This window comes from Buteo buteo, chromosome 1, assembly GCF_964188355.1.
Source record: "Buteo buteo chromosome 1, bButBut1.hap1.1, whole genome shotgun sequence".
NCBI classification, from domain to species: domain Eukaryota; kingdom Metazoa; phylum Chordata; class Aves; order Accipitriformes; family Accipitridae; genus Buteo; species Buteo buteo.
In genome coordinates, this window is record NC_134171.1 from 20,699,231 (window position 1) to 20,718,279 (window position 19,049).

The 19,049-nt window shown below is 41.8% G+C and overlaps 1 protein-coding gene across 2 annotated transcripts in view; it reads left to right on the top strand.

Annotated features, from left to right (window-relative positions):
* The first annotated feature begins 3,085 nt into the window (after window positions 1-3,085).
* RBPJ (recombination signal binding protein for immunoglobulin kappa J region) overlaps window positions 3,086-19,049 on the top strand; it is a 64,483-nt gene continuing 48,519 nt past the window's right edge. The window contains exon 1 of one of the 2 annotated variants that reach the window (XM_075024130.1): window positions 3,086-3,154. In XM_075024130.1, coding sequence (XP_074880231.1) covers window positions 3,135-3,154 — 20 coding nt within the window. In that variant the 5' untranslated portion in view covers window positions 3,086-3,134. Of the gene's footprint in view, window positions 3,155-4,251; window positions 4,271-19,049 lie in introns of those variants that run through there. The other variant, XM_075024093.1, reaches the window with a different exon arrangement.

Genomic DNA, 19,049 nt, shown 5'->3' on the forward strand with positions numbered 1-19,049 from the left:
CACCCACTTAGCACAGATGCATGGACCTGGCTCTGTCCACATCTGCATCTGCCGGTGAATCCAAAGAAGTAGGAGTTGGTCCTGTCCCCCAGTTTACCAGTGAGAGTAAACTGGATTTCCTTCAACAGCCTTCCATTTCGAAGGTGGCTAATGATTATGAACACCTAGCTGGAGTCAGCTGGCAGAGTGTCTGCCTGGAAGAAGACTGAAGCCCATCCCTTGTTGAACTCACATCTTTCAAAGGCACCTCCAAGCCGTGCTTCTCCAAATCATCTCTGAAGCGACAGGCCTGATTCAGAACACTTCCACCAACCTCAGCAGGGCTTAAATCAAAAAGTCAAACTACCAATTTGCATAGCAAACACAAAATTTTAAATGGTGCAAACCTTGTATTTAAATTTGTTTTTCTACCTCAGCTCTGGAAGCGTTTACGTTCATTACAGACCAGAAAGCAGGGCCTAGTTCCCCGAGGTACTAGATGCTTTCAGTTTCCAAAAAAGTCAACAGGAATTGCTCACACTCTACTATGTGAAATACAAACTTTTAGCAGCAAGAAGAAAATCCAAGGCATGAACAATATTAGAAAACCCTCTGTGGTTTTATTATCTTTCCTTCCACCAGCTACTCACTAATTTCAGGCTATTGTTTTTGATTTGAATAGTATTCCTGGCCTTTTGAACTACAGATTGTTTATAATCAAAAAGAAAAAAAAAATTCAATGGTTATTTGTTTTATAATGTTCCTCTGTCAGTGATGGAAAGGACTACAATAGTTTCTGTAATTATTAATTCTTTGAAATAATATACCTGCTCCAGTATCCAATTAATCTGGTTATTAATCAAAATGCCTTCTCTGTAAAATATTAAAAGAGTCTAGACACTGCAGATTATTGTGTGCTATATTTTTAGATTTTCCAGTTTGATTCAAAACACACTAAAAGAGGGGCCCCAGAAAACGACCATCTAGAGACAGTCCATGGCAAATATCCAGAAACCATTCTTAATGGAATGGAGCTAGCACGAGCTGAGATCACTCTTTAGCCTTGGGAGAAAAAAAAAAAAAAAAAAAAGAAAAAAAACAGAGAGATGTTTTTAGGAAGAGATTTCCAAAGGGATTACGAGTTGCTCTTTGCAAACAATACAGAGGATTTCCAGTATGCATTGTGCTTTTGCCGAGAACTGCGCCTATGAGGGAACCAATCAAAGTCCTTTCGTACCTAATGAGGAGGGGGAAATCACGATGGGGAAAGTCCCTTAATGATAGCAAACAATAGCTGTTTGTACAGTGAGTAGAATTACAGCAAACTTTGTTGCCAAGCAATCTCTTAAAACATGATTTTACTCATCTGAGACATTATTCATTGAATTAGTATTAGCAGCGGAGAGCGTATGTGGGAGACAAACCCAAAATCATATTCACGGGATTACTAAAATGTTATCTTTTTCCCTAACTTGGGAGACAGCAGAGGTACGGAGGTGAAGTAATAAAAATGATGTGGGTTTTGGAATCTCAGTGCATCTTTAAATCAATGGTGCATTTGTGTTTGAAGTTAGATTGACATGTTATACTAAAGACACAGAGGAAGTTGAACGGACAGGACAGAATCCTTGATGTAAAAGGATTAGTTTTCAAACATGGTCTTCTAATGGATGAACAGACTCCCACATTGAAATGGTAAGGTTGTTAAATGAACCCAAAATTGGGGGTCTTCTTTTTTTGTTATGACAAAACGTTGGAGCACATCCAAGTAATTTCGTTTTGCAGGTACCTTCTGTTGCTGTGCCTATATTCAGCAGTTTACCATCTGAGAGGACAGGAGGTTTGCCTTATTGGTTGGAGTCTTAGCAGACTCAACAATTTTGGTTTGCTCAACAAACGTATCTTACAGATTTGGTTGCAGATGACAATAAATTATGAGAACAGGCTTTTCATTTAAAACTGATTTTTTAAAAAAGCGATGTAACATTTCTACGTAAGAAATCTAACAGATCTTTCTAATAGCAGTGCCTCTAGATCCCAAACTCCTACTGCTAGTTTTTATTCACTATTTGGAAAAGAATTGCTTTTCCATTTCCCACTGCTTTCCAAGCTCTGTATGAATTATTTTTTGAACTCAATAAACAGGAATGAAAAAGCGCTTAGTCTGTACTGCGCGCCAGAGCCATCAAAAGCAGGTTACCTCCAGTCGGTGGGTTTTGACTTTCTTTACAGCTCTGGTAGGAAACCCAAGCTGCTCAACAGCTACCAACTTGGGCTTGGTTTCGTAGGATTTACGCGATTCAGACAGAGCAGGCACGTCACTTACAGACAAAACTTCCACAAAAGCCCCGGCCTGAACTCCTGAGAGAACATTCATCCTATACTGGGGAAACAAAAACCTCCCCGTCTTCCTAGTACCCCCAACACCTGCCCCAAGCCCCCCGCCGCTGACCAAAGGCCCTGTCTCCCTGCTGACAGGGCAGGCCACGACGGCGGGGCCGGGCCGGGGCGGGCAGGGCAGGCCACGACGGCGGGGCCCAGGGCGGGCCCCCACACGGCGGCCGGACGCGCGGGGCAGCCCGGGGCCCGCCAGGCCGCGCATGTGCCGGGCCCGCGGACAGCACGAGGCGGGCGGGCGGCCCCACAGGCGCTTCCCGCGGCGGGGGGGAGGAGGCAGCGGAGGCGGCCGGGAGTTCCCCCCGCCGGCGCTCCCGGCCGATGCCGCGAGCGCCCCGTCCTCGCGCGCGGGCAGCCACTTCTCCCCTCCCTCCTCGCCCCGAATGGTTTCACCCCCCCCGCGCCGCCGCCGCCCCCCGCGTCGGTCCGTCCCTCCCCGCCGGCGGGGGAAGGCGCAGGAGCGAGACGCGCGAGCGGGCAGAGGGAATCCCTCGGTTCCCCCCCCGCCCCCCGCGCGCTCCGCTCTCGCGAGAGCTGCCCCGCTCTCCGCTCTGCCCGCCGGCCGGCGGCGCCCCGCTCTCGCGAGAGCGGCGCGGTTCCCACGCCTCGGCTGTTGTGTCTGAGGGGAGAGCCCAGGCGCTGAGTGGGCGGCGCGCGCCGCCCCGCGCGTGTCTCACGGGCCCGCGCACGCGCGCTCCGGGCCGCGGGGAGGGGGGCGCTCTCGCGAGAGTAGGAGTTTTGGCGAGAGTTTGTGGAAGATGGCGCCTGTTGTGACAGGGTAAGTGCGGGGGGTTCGCGGCGCCGCGCCGGGAGCCGTCTGTTTCTGGGGGCGCCGGGGCGCCGGCCGCTCGGCCCCCGCCCGTCGGCGCCTCTGCCGCCGCTCTGGGGAAGGGAGAGCTGCCCTGCGGGCGAAAGGGCCGGGCCCCGGGACGCAAGCCCCGGGGGGCTGGGGTCCCCCCCGAGTGGGCGCACGGGAGGAGGCCCCCCCCCGCGCCCCGGGTGACGGGCCGCCAGCGGCCGGGCTCTCCGGCGGCCCCCCGGCGCGGAGGTGCCGGCAGGGCTGGGCGCTTCCTTGGCTCTCCTCCTCCCCGGCACGGGCGACGGCGGTCGGGACCCCCGTGCGGGGTCAGCGCTCGTCCCGGCCGTGCTCCGGAGGAGTTCCCTCTCTGAGGGCTTCCCGGAGAGCCGCGGGGCCCGGCGGGGAGGGGACCCCTTCTCTGTCGCCTTTCTCTGTCGCCCCAGCCCATGCTGCCGCGGGAGGGGGATCCCCGGGCTCCCTCGGCCGCAGACCGGGAGCGCTCGGACAAAGGCTTCGGCCGCGGCGGTTAGGAGAAGCGGAGCGCAGCGTTCCTGCCCTGCCTCAGCCCCCCTCGGGCGGCGGGGCCCGGCTGGAGACCCCCCGGCCCGGCCCGGCCCGGGCTGCGGAGCGGAGCGGGGCGGCTCTGTCCCCGCGGCGCGCTGCGGCGGAGCGCTCTCGGTCGCGCCGAGGGCCGTCAGCCTTTGCACCCCCGCTAGCAGGACATCCCTTCCCTCGGGCTCGGGGGGCTGAGGGGCTCTTTCTCGCCTCCCTGCGCAGCGTTCCCGGGGCTTTGTTAAGTTTTAGCAGACCTCCTCCGAATATTGCATTGCAGCGAAGGGCAGCAGCCTCCCCACCCCATTAAGCCGCGCGGGATCATAGCGAGTGATAGTTGCCATCCCTTTCGGCCACGCCGGGTCACGCTTCATCGCGGCTAGCCAGCTGCAGCGTGTGTCACTGTAACAAGTGACACCCTCTTAGCCACCTACAGCTGATGAATAATAACAGATCCACTGCTGGCATACAGTACGCAATCTCACCTGCAGTGTTACATTGCGTATTGCCACCCTCACCGCATCTCGAATTCTGCTGCTTATTGTAAGTGCCGTGCCCTTAATTTTGGATTGTGCTGAGCACGTGTGACCTCCCTCTGTGTGCCGAGGGAAGGGACAGTCAGGAGAAGCACAGGCCGTTTCTGTACTCCACCTGTTTGTTCCAAATGAAATCTTGACTGGTGAAAGTACTGCTGCGTCTTTCCCAAACGTGGACCTTATTTTATGATTTCACAGTGTGTCTGTGACCTTCTGTCTTCCCTGTGGGATTACATTGTCTACAGCATTGGCTCTGTGGTTAGAGAGCAACAGCCTGCTTGGGGGTGGGGTGGGGTTGGTGGTTGATGCTTTTGTTCTCATGGAGAAGGTAGCATTATGGTATTTTGTTGTTTTGTTTGGCTGCAGTAGTGTTTCCAATTCCTTACTCTTGTTTGTCGAAAACTAAATCGAAGCTTTTGCTTGATTTCTCTCCTGATAAAGGCGTCTTGCGGCTCATACACGTTTTCCCAATTAAATGTTCTTTAGGGAAGCTGGTCGTGTTTGTTATGGTTCCCGGAGTGTACTATTTTAGAGGTTAGAGTTGAAAGAAGGGAACGAATGCTTTTAAAGTTTGCTATAAGTATTAGTCTGCGCTCTAGTTAGCGATTAATTTTTTCCACATTTCTGTTAGTTTACTCATCTGAATATTTGGGCTCCATTTCCTTTTGTTTATTGATTATTACAGGTTTGTCAGAAGTGTTCTTGTGTTTGTGATGTTACTTTTATCCCTCTCGGAGATCTGTTAAAATGTTGACGATAACGACTGTAGATTATTTATCTTTTTTAAATAAATGATCAAATAATTTGAATATTAGGAAAGACAGCATTTTAACAAGAGTGAAAAAATAGTGTGTAGTTTAGGATTTTAATGCTAAATTTGTTTTTCAAAACCTGTAAGTTGAATAATTCTCTGAAAAAGTAGTCTTGTTTTCTTATTGTTAAATATTTTTAGCGTTGGTAAAATGAAGTCTGTTAACTTTGGTTAATGTTATAGTTAGATTACATTAAGCAGCCTGATTTTTTTATTATGTGACCTGTTTTTGGAATATGGCTCTGATGCCGAGTTGTCACTGTGTATTAGGATTAAAAATTGATGATACTCCAGTAGCTGAGTTTTTTCAAAATAGTCAGTAAAAGCAGTTTTCTTTTTAGACTGTTCTGTAAAAGCTGACTTGCACAGGAAAAAAAGTGCTTGAAATTAAAAAGCTGTAACTGAAGAATGTAGTACCCAAATACCACATTGTGTTTTAATGGGCAGCTTACAGTTCTTATGGGTGCTCAAACTTTGAGATAAAGCATATGGCTTTTCTGCAGTCAGTGTAAACTGAATGTGAAAACACAGTTTTTTTTCCTGTGAAAACTGTATGCCTAAGCCTAAATTATGGTATATAGGTTTATGCTGTGTTGGAATGGAATAGTAGGAGTTCACTGCAGTAATTTGGGGGGGCAGGGTGCATCACCAGTTTCTTGTTCACAGCATGCGGCACACTCCTGCTACTTGCATCACAAGGAATGTTTTGATCAGAATTGCTCATCTGTACAGTATGACTGAACCTAAATTGCACAGTGGCAAAACTAGATATAATGAGAAAGTACACAGAAACATTAAACAAGTAACTGAAAATGAATTACTATTTGAACTATTATTTAAAATGAAGTGGATAATTTATGGCTGGGGTAATAGGATAGTATTTTGGGGTTTTGCAGAGCATTTTTGGTTTTGCTTGTGAATGCTTTAGGGAAACTCATCATTTTAAGATGACAATATTAATGAAAATGTTATTTAATTAGAGAAGCACATTTTGAGTGCAAAACACTTTGTTTTAAATAATTAGTGATATTACAAAAATACCTGTAGGCCTCAATTAGTTTGAAAATTGCTGTGCTAGGCCTAATACAGCCATATGACAGAGAATTTCTAATCCTAAGAACTTAATTTTGTGTTATTTTAAAATTACATAAAATATGGAATGGTGTCTTCTCTGTAGCCTGGGACAACCTGATCTTTAAAATACTAGAAAATAATGCAAGAAGCCATTGCAAAAAACCCTAGCAAAGATTCCTATACCAGCAAACAAGTGAACAAAGTTTAGAAAGGGTAGATAAAAATAATAAATGCTAGGTATTGGTTTGAGTACTTGATTACCAGTGAAAACCTCTGTAACAGCAATATACAAGATAGTATTTGGGTTATTTTTCAAACAGGCTGAGAAGCCTTGATAAAGACGAAAACAACTGAGCGGGCTTATCACTGGTATGATATTTTCCATAGGCACTGTAAAGTAGAAAATTGTTTTAGTAACACTTTTCTAAGTATCAGACTACTGAAGTTGTGTGTCTGTATTAGTCATCCCAAAGTTTTGTGGTTAAGAGGTGTTTCCTGACCCAGAATACTTAACGATTTAAGGGTAAGGGAAGACACATCAGATCTGTGATGACACAGGAGAATGTTTGGCATCAGTGCAGTGAATTTTAGCGTAGCTGGCTAGGTGTGCCAGCCATCTGGTCGGTTTGTTTGTTTGTTTTTAATGAGCACTATGGAAAAACTTGTAGGAGGTTTTTGAAAGAAGAAGGTACTGCTTTGTGGAGCTCTCCCAACCACGAAGGCAACAGAAGAGAAGTTCAGAGATGAAAATATAACAGTTTATTGAAACTTTAACCTCATCTACATCCTGATTAGTAATTTTAGGATGAGTACATTGACCAGTAAGGGTCTTGAAGTAGAGAGTGAAGTGGATGTTGCTCAAGTGATGGGAGGAGGAGACTTGTGTGATCTGACCTTAGGCTAAAAAAAGCTATCTAGAGAGGAATGTTCAGAATAGAGAACAGGGTCAACTCTGGATTTTGAAAGATGAAGAAGGATGCTTCAGTAGTTCGGATGTGAACTGCTGTGGTCACAGGATAAAATTTAAACTACTAAAGGCATATCTTAGTGATGTGGTGGGCATTGCCAAGATCTCAAAACCAGGTTATTTCTAGGACCTATAGAGAACCATGGTGTGAGGGGCTGATGCTTAGGTAAGAGTCGTGGAAGTTAATGACTTAAAGTAGTGGAAAGGAGACCGAAGCAGTGATAGAAAGAGTTAGACCTGTGTTTTGTCTATGCTGAGACTGAGCTGATAGTGACGCATCTGTATGGAGAAAGAAAGATGCAAGCCGAGGTGTTAGCTTGAACAAACACAGGAGATAAGAAGTCGAAAGCATGTTGCTGATTAATGGCAGGGAGGTAATAGTTGAATTTGAGTCCTGGCCCTGGATAAAGTGAAGGAAAATGGAAAGGGATGCAAGACAGAAACCTATTAAATAATTCATAAAATGGTACAGGTGAATGAGGAGGCTACTTCAGGAGGACACACTGAAAGAACAATTAGAATAAGGGATGAGTCAAGAGAGCAACAATGCCAAGGAGACCAGGGAGAATTATTTCCCGAAAAGAAGCATTGCTGGTAGTCTTGGATGATTGACAGGTCTAGGAAGATAAGAATTGCATAGTGATTCTGAGCTTTATTATAGGGTTAGGCTGCAAGAGATGTTAGTGAGAATGGTTTCAGTGAAGCTCAAAGAGCGGAAATGGGGTTATATAGACTATAGGAGTAGGATTGAAGGATGGGATCTTCGGGCTACAGTTTTTACTGTCACTGGAGGTTTAAACATAGTGCTTATTAAGATTTGAGTAATAGCGTAACTACAGCTATTGTATATATGCACATGATGAGTGTTAAAGGTTGGGAAAAACTCATTTACAATCAAATGAGTAGATGGTTTTGTGTGACTAACATTTAAATCATTATCAAGGATCATGTCAGTGTCTAAGTCTGGCTATTGGGAAACCTTTGTGAGAACTATATTCTTGAAGAAATCTTCTGAGATGCTTGCAAATACTCTTCTAACCTTTTGTAGTTTCAGTAGGAGCAATTTTATGAAGTTAAGCTCTTGATTTGGATTTCATTTGCTTTCGTTGTTTATTCATTGTATTAAGTAGCTCTGTCATTTCTGACTTATTCTGGTTGATACAGAGCACAAAGAAACTTTGAAAATAATCTTTTTATAGCTTGATTTCTCCATAAATAATCTGTAGACTGTTTATTAGGCATAACGTGTGCATTTTTTACTGCTAGTTAAAAGGCAATATCCTTTGCTGATATCTTATTGCAGAGATAACTCTTAAGTATGCTGTTCTGTACTATGAATTGCATAAATGATCATGGGTTTGTGCATGGGAGAGAGTTTCTTTCCTCTGACTTGCTCATTTCTCCTTTGTGGTATAATTCATTCTAGGGTTGTTTTTCATTATTTTGAACTTAAGCAATGTCTATATTTAAAAAGAATGTGAAAAGAAGCTAGAGTAGCCTATAACTACTTATAAAGTCTTCCTGAAAGACCTATGGTGCTGTCATGGGTAAAGATTTTGAAAAAAGGTTTTATAGTTAGTAACTCATTTTTGGTGAAGAGTACAGTTAAGGTGCAGTACATACCTATTCTACCCTATGTTTTTTGATAAAATCGAAGAGTGAAATTGTAATTTTAGGTACATATTTTATACAAACAAGTACTCTATCTTATGCAATACATTTGAATCTCTATTGGGAATGAAGGATGTAGTTTACAGAAAATATTAGTTTCACATTTGGAGAGCAAATTGTGTCAGCAGAATTTTAGTTTCAGGACATCTTTTCTATGTTTGTAATACTTGCCACCCTAAATTCTTTGGATGTTAATTGCAAGCACGTTATTAACTGACCTATATGACACTGTAATGTGCTGAATCACTGCCTCCCAAGAGCATTTCACAGAGAAGGTGTACTTTTAAGTGGATTTTTTTTTAAATTTACGGTATTGAAGTATTTTAAAAAAATTGAGCAATTGTAGTATCTGCCTGCTTTTAAAGACTTGCTTATTTTTTCCTATGTATTTAGGTGAAGAAGGGAAAAAGGTAAATGTCACTAGCTGTATTGTCAGATGAAATCTTAATTCTTTTGACAAAACTAGGTATGCTTTTTAAGTCTGTAGTATTTCAAGGCAAGTTTATAATTATAGGTGTAAAATTATATTCTTGATCTTACTGAACTTCCATTATTTTTATGTGGAAATGCTTATAATGTTCTAATATTGTACACTTTTCATGCTTGTCTTGAACATAATTGCAATAATTAATAATTAGGATTATATGAGGCAAGGTAATAATATAGAATTATGGTTACCTCTTTCCAATGTAAAAACTCAGAAAAGGAAACAGCCGATAAATTTCTTTGAAGAGAAAATTATTAATAGAAAGTAGCAATTTCCATATCATTATATTCTTACTGAGTCTTGGAAAAGAATGTCAAACTCTAAGTTTAGCACTTAATCTCATTTCCTGGGGTTCTACTTATGTTGTGGTGCTCTTTACTCATAATTCACACACGTGTGTGTGTGTATTTGTGGTTGCTACCATTTAAAAAAAAAAAAGTTAAGTATCCTTTACAACCTAAAGAAACTCTCTTTCATTGCCTGTTTGTGTGACATCATAGGCCACTTTTCAGAGCCTATGTATGCTATTTAAAATAACTTAATTTTCTGAAGTATGAAGAGCTTCATACTCTTCAATTGAAGTTTAGTTAGCCAGGTAGTGATATATGGCCATGTATCTTCATGCTCATTTGCTTGTAAATGCATAAGCTACATATTTGTAGTGGTAAACTTTTACCAAGAAAGGAAAGAAGGTAGGGGTTTCAGTATGTCGTGTCGCAGTTTTACATCCTTAAAATAGACAGAGGCTATAACTTTACAAGGATAAACACTATTTTTGTGTTCCATTTAATAATTTTTGTAATTTTTTAAAAGCTTGACTGATCTATAGAACTTTACCATAAGATGTAATCATTGTAATATTTTCCTATTTTTATTAATCATTTTATTTGATGAATGACATGCTGCTGGGGCATGATTTATTCTTTCTAAAGCAATCTGAATATTTCAGTCAACAGCATGTTTCGTCAGTAAGTTTGTGAGTCTCTTTTTTGAACGTGTCTTTTTATGTAGGTAAGTCTTGAAAACGTTGAATATAAGTATATATTTCTGTAATTATTTAAATAAAGTTGTTTTCATTGGTTTGCTTGGGAAACATGAAGACATTGAGATGGTTGTGTTAAGGTATAACTTTTCCTGATTTGTTTCTTATTGAGGAGCAGGAACTATCTCCTTTTCATTGTAATTGCATGACTAACTTCTATGCAGTGCCATTTAATCAGTATATTTAAAATCCAGAACACTTTTTCTAATAGGCAACAAGCTATATTGGCAGGTGGTCATTTCTGACTGCTCTGTGTGACATTACACCCATTACTTCATTTAATTTTTCTACTTCTGGTAGGTGAGATTCAAGGGTATATATATTGCAATGGGTCCTAGTCAGTCTTTTGATAGTTAGTGTAATTATTTATAGTTATTTGAGTAGCAGAGGGAACATTATGAGTATGGACAAATGTAGACATTTTCTGTATGTGCCAGAAAAAAAGTCTTTCTGCTGGTATTCTTGATAACATTGCTTGGTCTGTAGAACATTTCATCTGCACTTTGTTTTTTTCAAAGCTACACTTGTGGCCTATTTCCAGTGTGTGGTGCTTTGGGAGATTACCAGGAAACTTGGTATCAGGATGAAACTTGATCAGGCAGCCATGAAATTCAGAACTTTCTAAGCCTGAGAGAGGGAATTGAATTGTGTAAAATACGGGTCCGAAATTTTTGTTGGACCATAGAAATGGCAGAGAGTAAAAAATACTCTCTAGGCAATATCCTACCTTCCTTTTCCTGGCAGGTCTTATTTTAACTCTATAATTTAATTTTGCCTGGGAGCAGTGGCAGAGGATCTTGCAGGCAGTGTTTGTTTTGCAAGCTGTGGATTAGGAACGGCCAGTGTAGAAAATAAGGTTAAACTTGTTTGCTCAGCAGAAGAATTTGTGAAGCTAAGCTTTTATCAGTTTTTGATACAGTGTGGGGGTCTTTGATAATGGGTTTCTGCTTTCACCAGTGTTCTTACGTAAAGGGAACTTCAAAATGAAGGTCTAGAGAGTCAGAGTTGCTTGCGCTTACTCTGAATTTATGCCATTGCGGAAGAGTTCTAAGGCCTGGCATAATAGAATAAATAATAATTAAACTTACTCAGTTATTTTATTGTTGTTGTTGTTCCAGCCATCTGCGTAAAAGCCCTTCATGTCCTGAACATGAAAAAACAAGCACAAAAAACCAGTGACTTGCCAAGGTCAAACGCAGAGTCCGTGGAGAGGTGGAAATAGAATCACTGTCTCCTGATTCAGTTCTCGTTACTCTGTGTGGTTATGGGCTGTTCGCTGTTCTGAGTTTGCTGGGTTTTGACAGGTGGCATCATGTCTTCTCTCCCTACTGCAACTGTGAAAGATGGTCAGAAGATACCAGACTTTCTTAGGTTTTTAATCTGCGTAACAGAAAGGTATGGTAAGGAAGACTAAGAATAACTGTATTCATAAGTAATGTATTTTGGTAATAGTGAGGGATATTAGAATAGACACTAGAGAGATGCTGCTTTTACATGATTGAAATATAAAAGCACTGGATAGGCCATGACCAGTGGATAAATGTGGCGAGAAGAAAAATGAAGTGGTACTGCAGTGTGCTGTAGCCATGTCTTTATACTACTGAAGAAATTATTCTGTATAGGTATTTATTTTTAAAATTCAAAATATTTTACCACTTTCCAAGTCAGCCAGCCAGATCTGGCTTCAGTAGTGAGTGTAAGAATTCAGAAAAGAAAAAGCTTTATTGAAAGACTGGTGTTATTCTGCATGTGTGTGTTTCTTTTCACGCTCTCTTAGTTTTGTAGTAGATGTACAGTGATGACTAGTAAAATCCTTAATAACGTAATATCTTCCAGAAGTGAGGGGGATATAGCAAAACTATTCTGGATGTGTCTTTTCTGTCCAAGTATTTTTCTGGCCAAATCTTTTTCTTCTGCTGTTCAGCACTTCTTTGCCAGCATTAAGTCCTGGGGTGTTGTTTTTGGTTTGGTTTTTTTTTTTTGTTCTTTTCCTTTTGCATTCCAATTTATTTATTTTTTTTTTTAGTATTGCATGGTTGGTGTTGGTTTTGGTTTGTTTTGTTTACATGTGCATTACAAATCTCTCATTAATAAGCTGTGCAGACCAGTTAAAGTAAGTATTTGGGATCAGAATTCCTCTTTGGAAGAGGCTTGTAGCACGCATGATGCATTGTGACAAACTCTTTCAGTCAGCACAGATAATACTGACTTTGAATCCTAATCATGATGTAAAAGTTTGAGAGATCTTTGTATGAATACTAAAGTTACAAGAGTGGCTTCCAATATTAATTGTTTTGCTGCTGATTAAGGAGGTGAATATGCCTCTTAGTTTGTATGCAAGAGCGATAGAAGAATGTATTATGTAGAGACAGAAAATAGGTAGTTCTCTAGATCTGAAGTAATTTTTGCCATAAAGGTCATCAGAAACAGGAAAGTTAAGGCATAAGAACTTATTCTAATGTCTATATTAATTAATAATACAGACGTTGGCCAGGTTCATGTTCTGTTTTGATAAAACAGTAAATAAGATTTGTGTTTGCAGTGCTTATGTTTAGATAGCAGCATTCTCAAAATACTAAGAACTGTGTTAAAACAAATGTGAGAACTACGCTAAAACAAACGTCAGAACTTTTTGCATTTTTATTTGCAATGGGCAAAATACCTGTGTTTCACAATAGTTAATGGGCAAAACAAAGATGTCATTATGAAACAATGTTTAAAAAAGGTTATCCTGAGAAGTTGTACTCAAAATGAGCTTGTTGAAGTGATAAATGATAGTTCAGATGGTAGCAAAGGAAAACTGGACCAGGCTCGTACAGTCATTTGCAAGTGTTGAAGGCTACTAGAAAGTATAGGACAACTCTTTTTATTGCATCCCTTGAGCTGTAAGGGTAATTGTTGTTCTTTTCAACTAACTGCTGCATTTACATGTAGAATCACAGAATAGTTTGGATTGGAAGGGACCTTTAAAGGTAATCTAGTCCAAGTCCCCTGCAATGAGCAAGGACACCTTCAACTAGATCAGGTTGCTCAGAGCCCCATCCAGCCTGACCTTGAATGTTTCCAGGGATGGGGCATCTACCACCTCTCTGGGCAACCTGTTCCAGTGTTTCACCACCCTCATGGTAAAAAATTTCTTCCTTAGATCTAGTCTAAATCTGCCATCTTTCAGTTTAAAACCATTACCCCTTGTCCTGTTGCAACAGGCCCTACTAAGAAGTCTGTCCCCATCTTTCTTATAAGCCCCCTTTATGTACTGGAAGGCTGCTATAAGGTCTCCCTGGAGCCTTCTCTTCTCCAGGCTGAACAACCCCAACTCTCTCAGCCTGTCTTCATAGGAGAGGTGCTCCATCCCTCTGATCATTTTTGTGGCCCTCTCTGGACCTGCTCCAACAGGTCCATGTCTTTCCTGTGCTGAGGGCTCCAGAGCTGGACACAGTACTTCAGGTGGGTTCTCACAAGAGCAGAGTAGAGGGGCAGAATCACCTCCCTCAACCTGCTGGCCACACTTCTTTTGATGCAGCCCAGGACACGGTTGGCTTTCTGGGCTGCAATCACACATTGCCAGCTCACGTCCAGCTTTTCATCCACCAGTACCCTCAGGTATTCTTTGCACAGGGCTGCTCTCAATCCCTTCATCTCCCAGCCTGTATTGACACCAGAGGTTGCCCTGACCCAGGTGCAGGGCCTTGCACTTGGCCTTGTTGAACCTCATGAGGTTCACATGGACCCACTTCTCAAGCTTGTCCAGGTCTCTCTGGTTGGCATCCCATTCCTCAGGTGTGTCAACTGCACCACTCAGCTTGGTGTTATCTGCAAACTTGCTGAGAGTCCACTTGATCCCACTGTCTATGTCATTGATGAATATATTAAACAGTACCGGTCCCAGTACGGACCCCTGAGGGATACCGCTTGTCACTGACCTCCATCTGGACATTGAGCTGTTGACCACTACTCTCTGGAGGTGACCATCCAAACAATTCCTTATCCACCAAACACTCTACCCATCAGATCCATATCTTTCCAATTAAGAGAGAAGGATGTTGTGGGGAACTGTGTCAAAGGCCTTACAGAAGTCCAGATAGATGACATCCATAGCTCTTCCCTTGTCCACTGATGTAGTCACTCCATCATAGAAGACCACTAGGTTGATCAGGTATGATTTGCCCTTGGTGAAGCCATGCTGGCTGTCTCCAATCACCTCCCTGTCCTCTGTGTGCCTTAGCATAGCTTCTAGGAGGATCTGTTCCATGATCTTCCCAGACACAAAGGTCAGGCTGATGGGTTGGTAGCTGCCAGGGTCCTCCTTTCTACCCTTTTTAAAAATGGGTGCAATCTTTCCCTTTTTCCAGTCACCAGGGAATTCATGTAGCTTTTGAGACTGCAGTAAATAAAAGGTGACCTCAGAAGATATGCTGAAGGTACCTGTCAAGACAGTTTGAAACCAGTCCTTGTGTGAGTGTTCCCTGAATCTAGGCTGCATTTCCATACGGAAATAAAATATGTAAGAACGAACTCTCTGGACATATCCAGTGGTTTTTGAGTGTTTCATCCAAGTAGTTTTTCTGGACAAAATCTTAATTTATTTTTTTTATGTTGTTCAATACTTAGCAAGCAATCAGAAAAACTGAACTGACTCTCACCTGTTTCACCTTATTGCTGTACGGCACTTAAAATTAGCAGTAGACTGGTTAGACTTGTCAGTTTGCATAGTCATGAAAGTCACATTGCATCAGTTCAAATTTGAAAGTTTATCTTTTTCAGTTAGAACAGTTCTTAAAAAATCCAAAAAGCAACAGACTTGTTTGCCAGAAGTTATTAGGCAGTGATGAGTATTACATCTGTAGAGATAAGAGACTTCTTCACTTACTGGAAGTTTTCCTGTATGCTTCTGGTGCGTAGGATTCAAATTGTGGATATTGTTGTTTAAGGTACTTTCTTAACATAGATATTACTGGTGGCACTTTTGATACTTTCTCTATTATATTCAGTATTCTCCTACTTAATGTCCTGATTTTAGGCTATTTTCTTCAGTAATGTTACTACTTTTTTTTAGTGGAAGATACTGTTCTACCTGTGTCCAACTGCTTTCCTAACTATTATTTTCTCCTTTTTTACATTAGCTGAAAAATTTGTATAGACACTGCTTGATATCCTTTTCCGCTGATTCCAATTTAGATCTAGTCAATTCTGCTTCCTCTTGTTATATATAGAGCATATTGAAATAATGTTGGGGTTTTTTATTTTACTTAGTTGCTTTCAGTCTTGTTCTCTCCTTAATTTCATGAGCAGCCCTCAATTAGTTTTGCTTCTACATCCCCCCCTTTTTTTTAATGCAGTAGTACACCAGAAGACTTTCTTTCCCCTTTTTTTCTGTGAAGTTTCTGTGTAAGCCCTATTCTCTTTGTTCCTGGGCAGTTTGTGTTCACTTACCTTTGTCCAGAGCAGTGCTTCCAGAGTGCTTCCCAATAGTGTTGCTCCTTACTCTGGATCTGTCATGTTCCCTTTTTTCCCCCAACATCTGCTGTCACTAGCCCTGTAAGGCTTGTGGTGTGCTTAGAGCATCACCACTATTATCTACAGAATGGGGAAGTCACTGTAACTACACAACCAATGTGATAATCTAACAACTGTATGTTTTAAGTCAAATACAAGCCCTATTCCTTGCTTTTTGGAACTTGGAGCTTGGCCATATCAGTGTCTTTGATTGTGAGAGGGGATGTCTAATGAGCACTGGTATTCTGCTTGTCTCCCAGCTAAAGAACTGTTGAGGATTGGAATTCAAGAACCCCAGATATCTTGTGAAATAAAAGACAAAACATTGATACAGAGACATGAGGAAAATTAAGTTATGTGGGGAGAGCCAAAGAAAGATACTAAGTGTTAATATTGTGAGGGCAGGAAATGTGTTTTGGGAGGGGTAGGAAGAAGACATAGTGGAGGATCACTTTATTTTGGAGGAGTTTCATTACTTCCTTTCACTACCCTTCTCTCAAGTATATGGGAAGCTATTAGTATTTTGTTACCCTTTTGCTTCTCCAAGAGGGATGGATAAAATAGAACTTTGAATGAATTCAGAGACTGCAATCTGTTGCTAGTGGCTTTGTAGGGAGTATATTGAAAGCTCTGAAGAAATAGGACACTTTGTTCTTACTAACATGGTGTATTTCTAAAGCAACAGAACTGGGAGAAAGGATTGTTTTTGAAGTGATGAAAGCAAACAAAGTAAAGCTAAGACCAGGTTTTGAAGCTAAATTCTGTAAATAAGCATTGCCCAAAAGGGGGGTGGGAGTGTGTGTGTGTATACAGATAAACTTCAGGTTGGTTGTTAAACAGCTTTGTTATACAACTTGAATTAATATTTACTATACAGAAAGTTTCTCCTAACATAAGATGGGTTAAAAGAGCATGTGTAACTTTCTGCATAAAATTGTAACTTCTCTTTTTGCCTGGTTCAGTGGTTGAATACAAACATTAGATTTGCTTTTCATAATACCTTTTCAGAACCTTAGAGAAACAGTGTTCATACTGGGGTCTTTTAATATAGGTTAAAAATTACCAGTTTGATTGAAAGAGTTCTCTCCCACATTTGTTGTTCTCATTAGAGAAGGCATCTTTAGTAGTTTGTAGATTTTTGTGATGCACTTGTCATGACCTTGTCTGCTATTGCTGCGTCACAAAAAAATACATATTTGAAAGGTTAACATAAAGATATTCCTGAAGTAGATGTGTAACACTGGTGCACTTTTTCTTTCAACAGTGAGCCTCAGTTTACTCTCAGTCGATTAAGAAGCTCATGTAGTAGCCCTTTGGCTAAAGCACTCCTGCCCCCTTCATTTTGCATCAAAATTTAAAAAGTCAAATAGGCATGTACTTTGGATATCAGAATTGAATAATAGTTCCAGCCAGTGAGGCTTGCTGTATGCAACCTTTCTCCTTCAGTAAAAGGAACCTTCTAACATTCAGTCTTGCAACACTGGACCATAGTTGGAGAAACAGGAAGCAAACACTTAAGCTTTGTCCCAGATCTTCATTGCTCCTTCTGTCTGTGGCCTCTTCCTTTTTTCAGCTGCTTTCTTAATTTCTGTCTTGAAAGCCAAAAGTAACTTCATGCTGTTCTCCTAAGAGTTGGGTCATTTATCAGCTTCTCCTTTGCCAAATAACCTGTAATGGAATCCACTACTTTTTCTTCTGCCTGAGGCCATTTAGTGCATTGTTGACTTGCTTTTGCCTTTCTGTCTCAGTCCTCGATTCCTTATTCTGTCCGTTTTTCTACAGTGTCTACACATAATTGTAGCTGTTGGAAACATCTTCCTGAGGACTCTGAGTTCAAAGTGCCCGAGGTATTGGAACAGTATTGTTCCTGTAAGTAGCCCGTATTCACCTATAACACATACTGCTTGCAAACTTTGGGTGGCATGCAGGTTCAGTGAGCCCTTTTAACAGAGGGTCTAGTATACCTGAAATGATGGATTATATTGGTTTTCATTACGAAACCAGTCAGGATAACTGGAGCTCTTGGGACCTCTCTGTATTCTTTGTGTATTGTGAAGAGTGGTGCCCTGGTGCTGAGTCTTCTTCAGGCTTGTCCCAAGGTGTGCTGGCATGGTCGACCAGAACTTGTAACTATTAAAGGTTGAGTAGTTGAGCAGCTGTTGGGTGCCTGTCACAGTGTTGTTAATGTAGTTAACCAAAGTTTATTTCCTAAAGGACGTTGTGCTTTATAGTTGCCAATCTCTGGGGAAAACTGGAAAATCCTTTCCTTGGGAAAAATTAAATAAACAAAACAAAACGCCACCACCACCCCCAAAACCCTCAGCTGGATCTGCACATTCCTTTTTTTTTTTTTTTTTTTTAAAAAGGTCTTATTTTGTTCCCAAAAGTTAGAAACATCTGGTAGCAGGGCTGTATTGCATGGTACCAAAACAAAACTGCTTGGGACCCTCAAATGTAGAAGCTCTGTTATCTTATTTATTTAAATTAGCTTTCTGAAAAGCAAACACACGACTAGTAGAGATTCATTATGCTTTCCCTTACAGTTTGTAGTTAATTTTATTACTAAGCATTTGTATTATCATACTGCACTTGACAGCTGGCTTTCTGTGCATACCTTCAGAGAGCTGTGGTGTTCTGTCGCAGCACTCAGGTCAGCAGTGAGCATCTGCAGCTTCTGAGACATGTGATTTGCAGGCCTTTCAAGTGTCATGCCAGTATGTAACTGGCTTTGCTCGCGTGTTAAAACTGAATTTTAGTCCTGGGGTGGGGTGACACTTCGAGGCTGATCGTACTGATGATGCCAAGTTGCCTTGGGATTCCCTTGTACATCTACTGTAGCCCTGTTCTATAGCAGAACTCTCCCCTTGTCTCTTCTCTGCCCCACTGGACACCAAAGCACATAGTATGTGTGCTTTACTATCTACAGTATGCTTGGACCATGTGAGGTCCAGTTATTAATAAAAGCTGTGTTCATTCCTGGCAACAATGTTGGGCTCAGAAATCCCCTGAACTCAAAATAGTCATAGACAGGAGAATGTTCAGGGGAAGTAGCATTTGGCCTTGTCTGGTTCTTACTCTTCTTCAGCTGTCCATTAATCCTGCTGTTGTGGAGATGGACAAATGGATTGCTGGAGCCTTGGCCTGAATAAGAATAACCCCTGCATCCACTAGCAGTGGGAGCAGAGGGCCCTTTACCTCCTGGTGGGACTGTCTTAACTCTGCCCTTCTTCCTCATCAT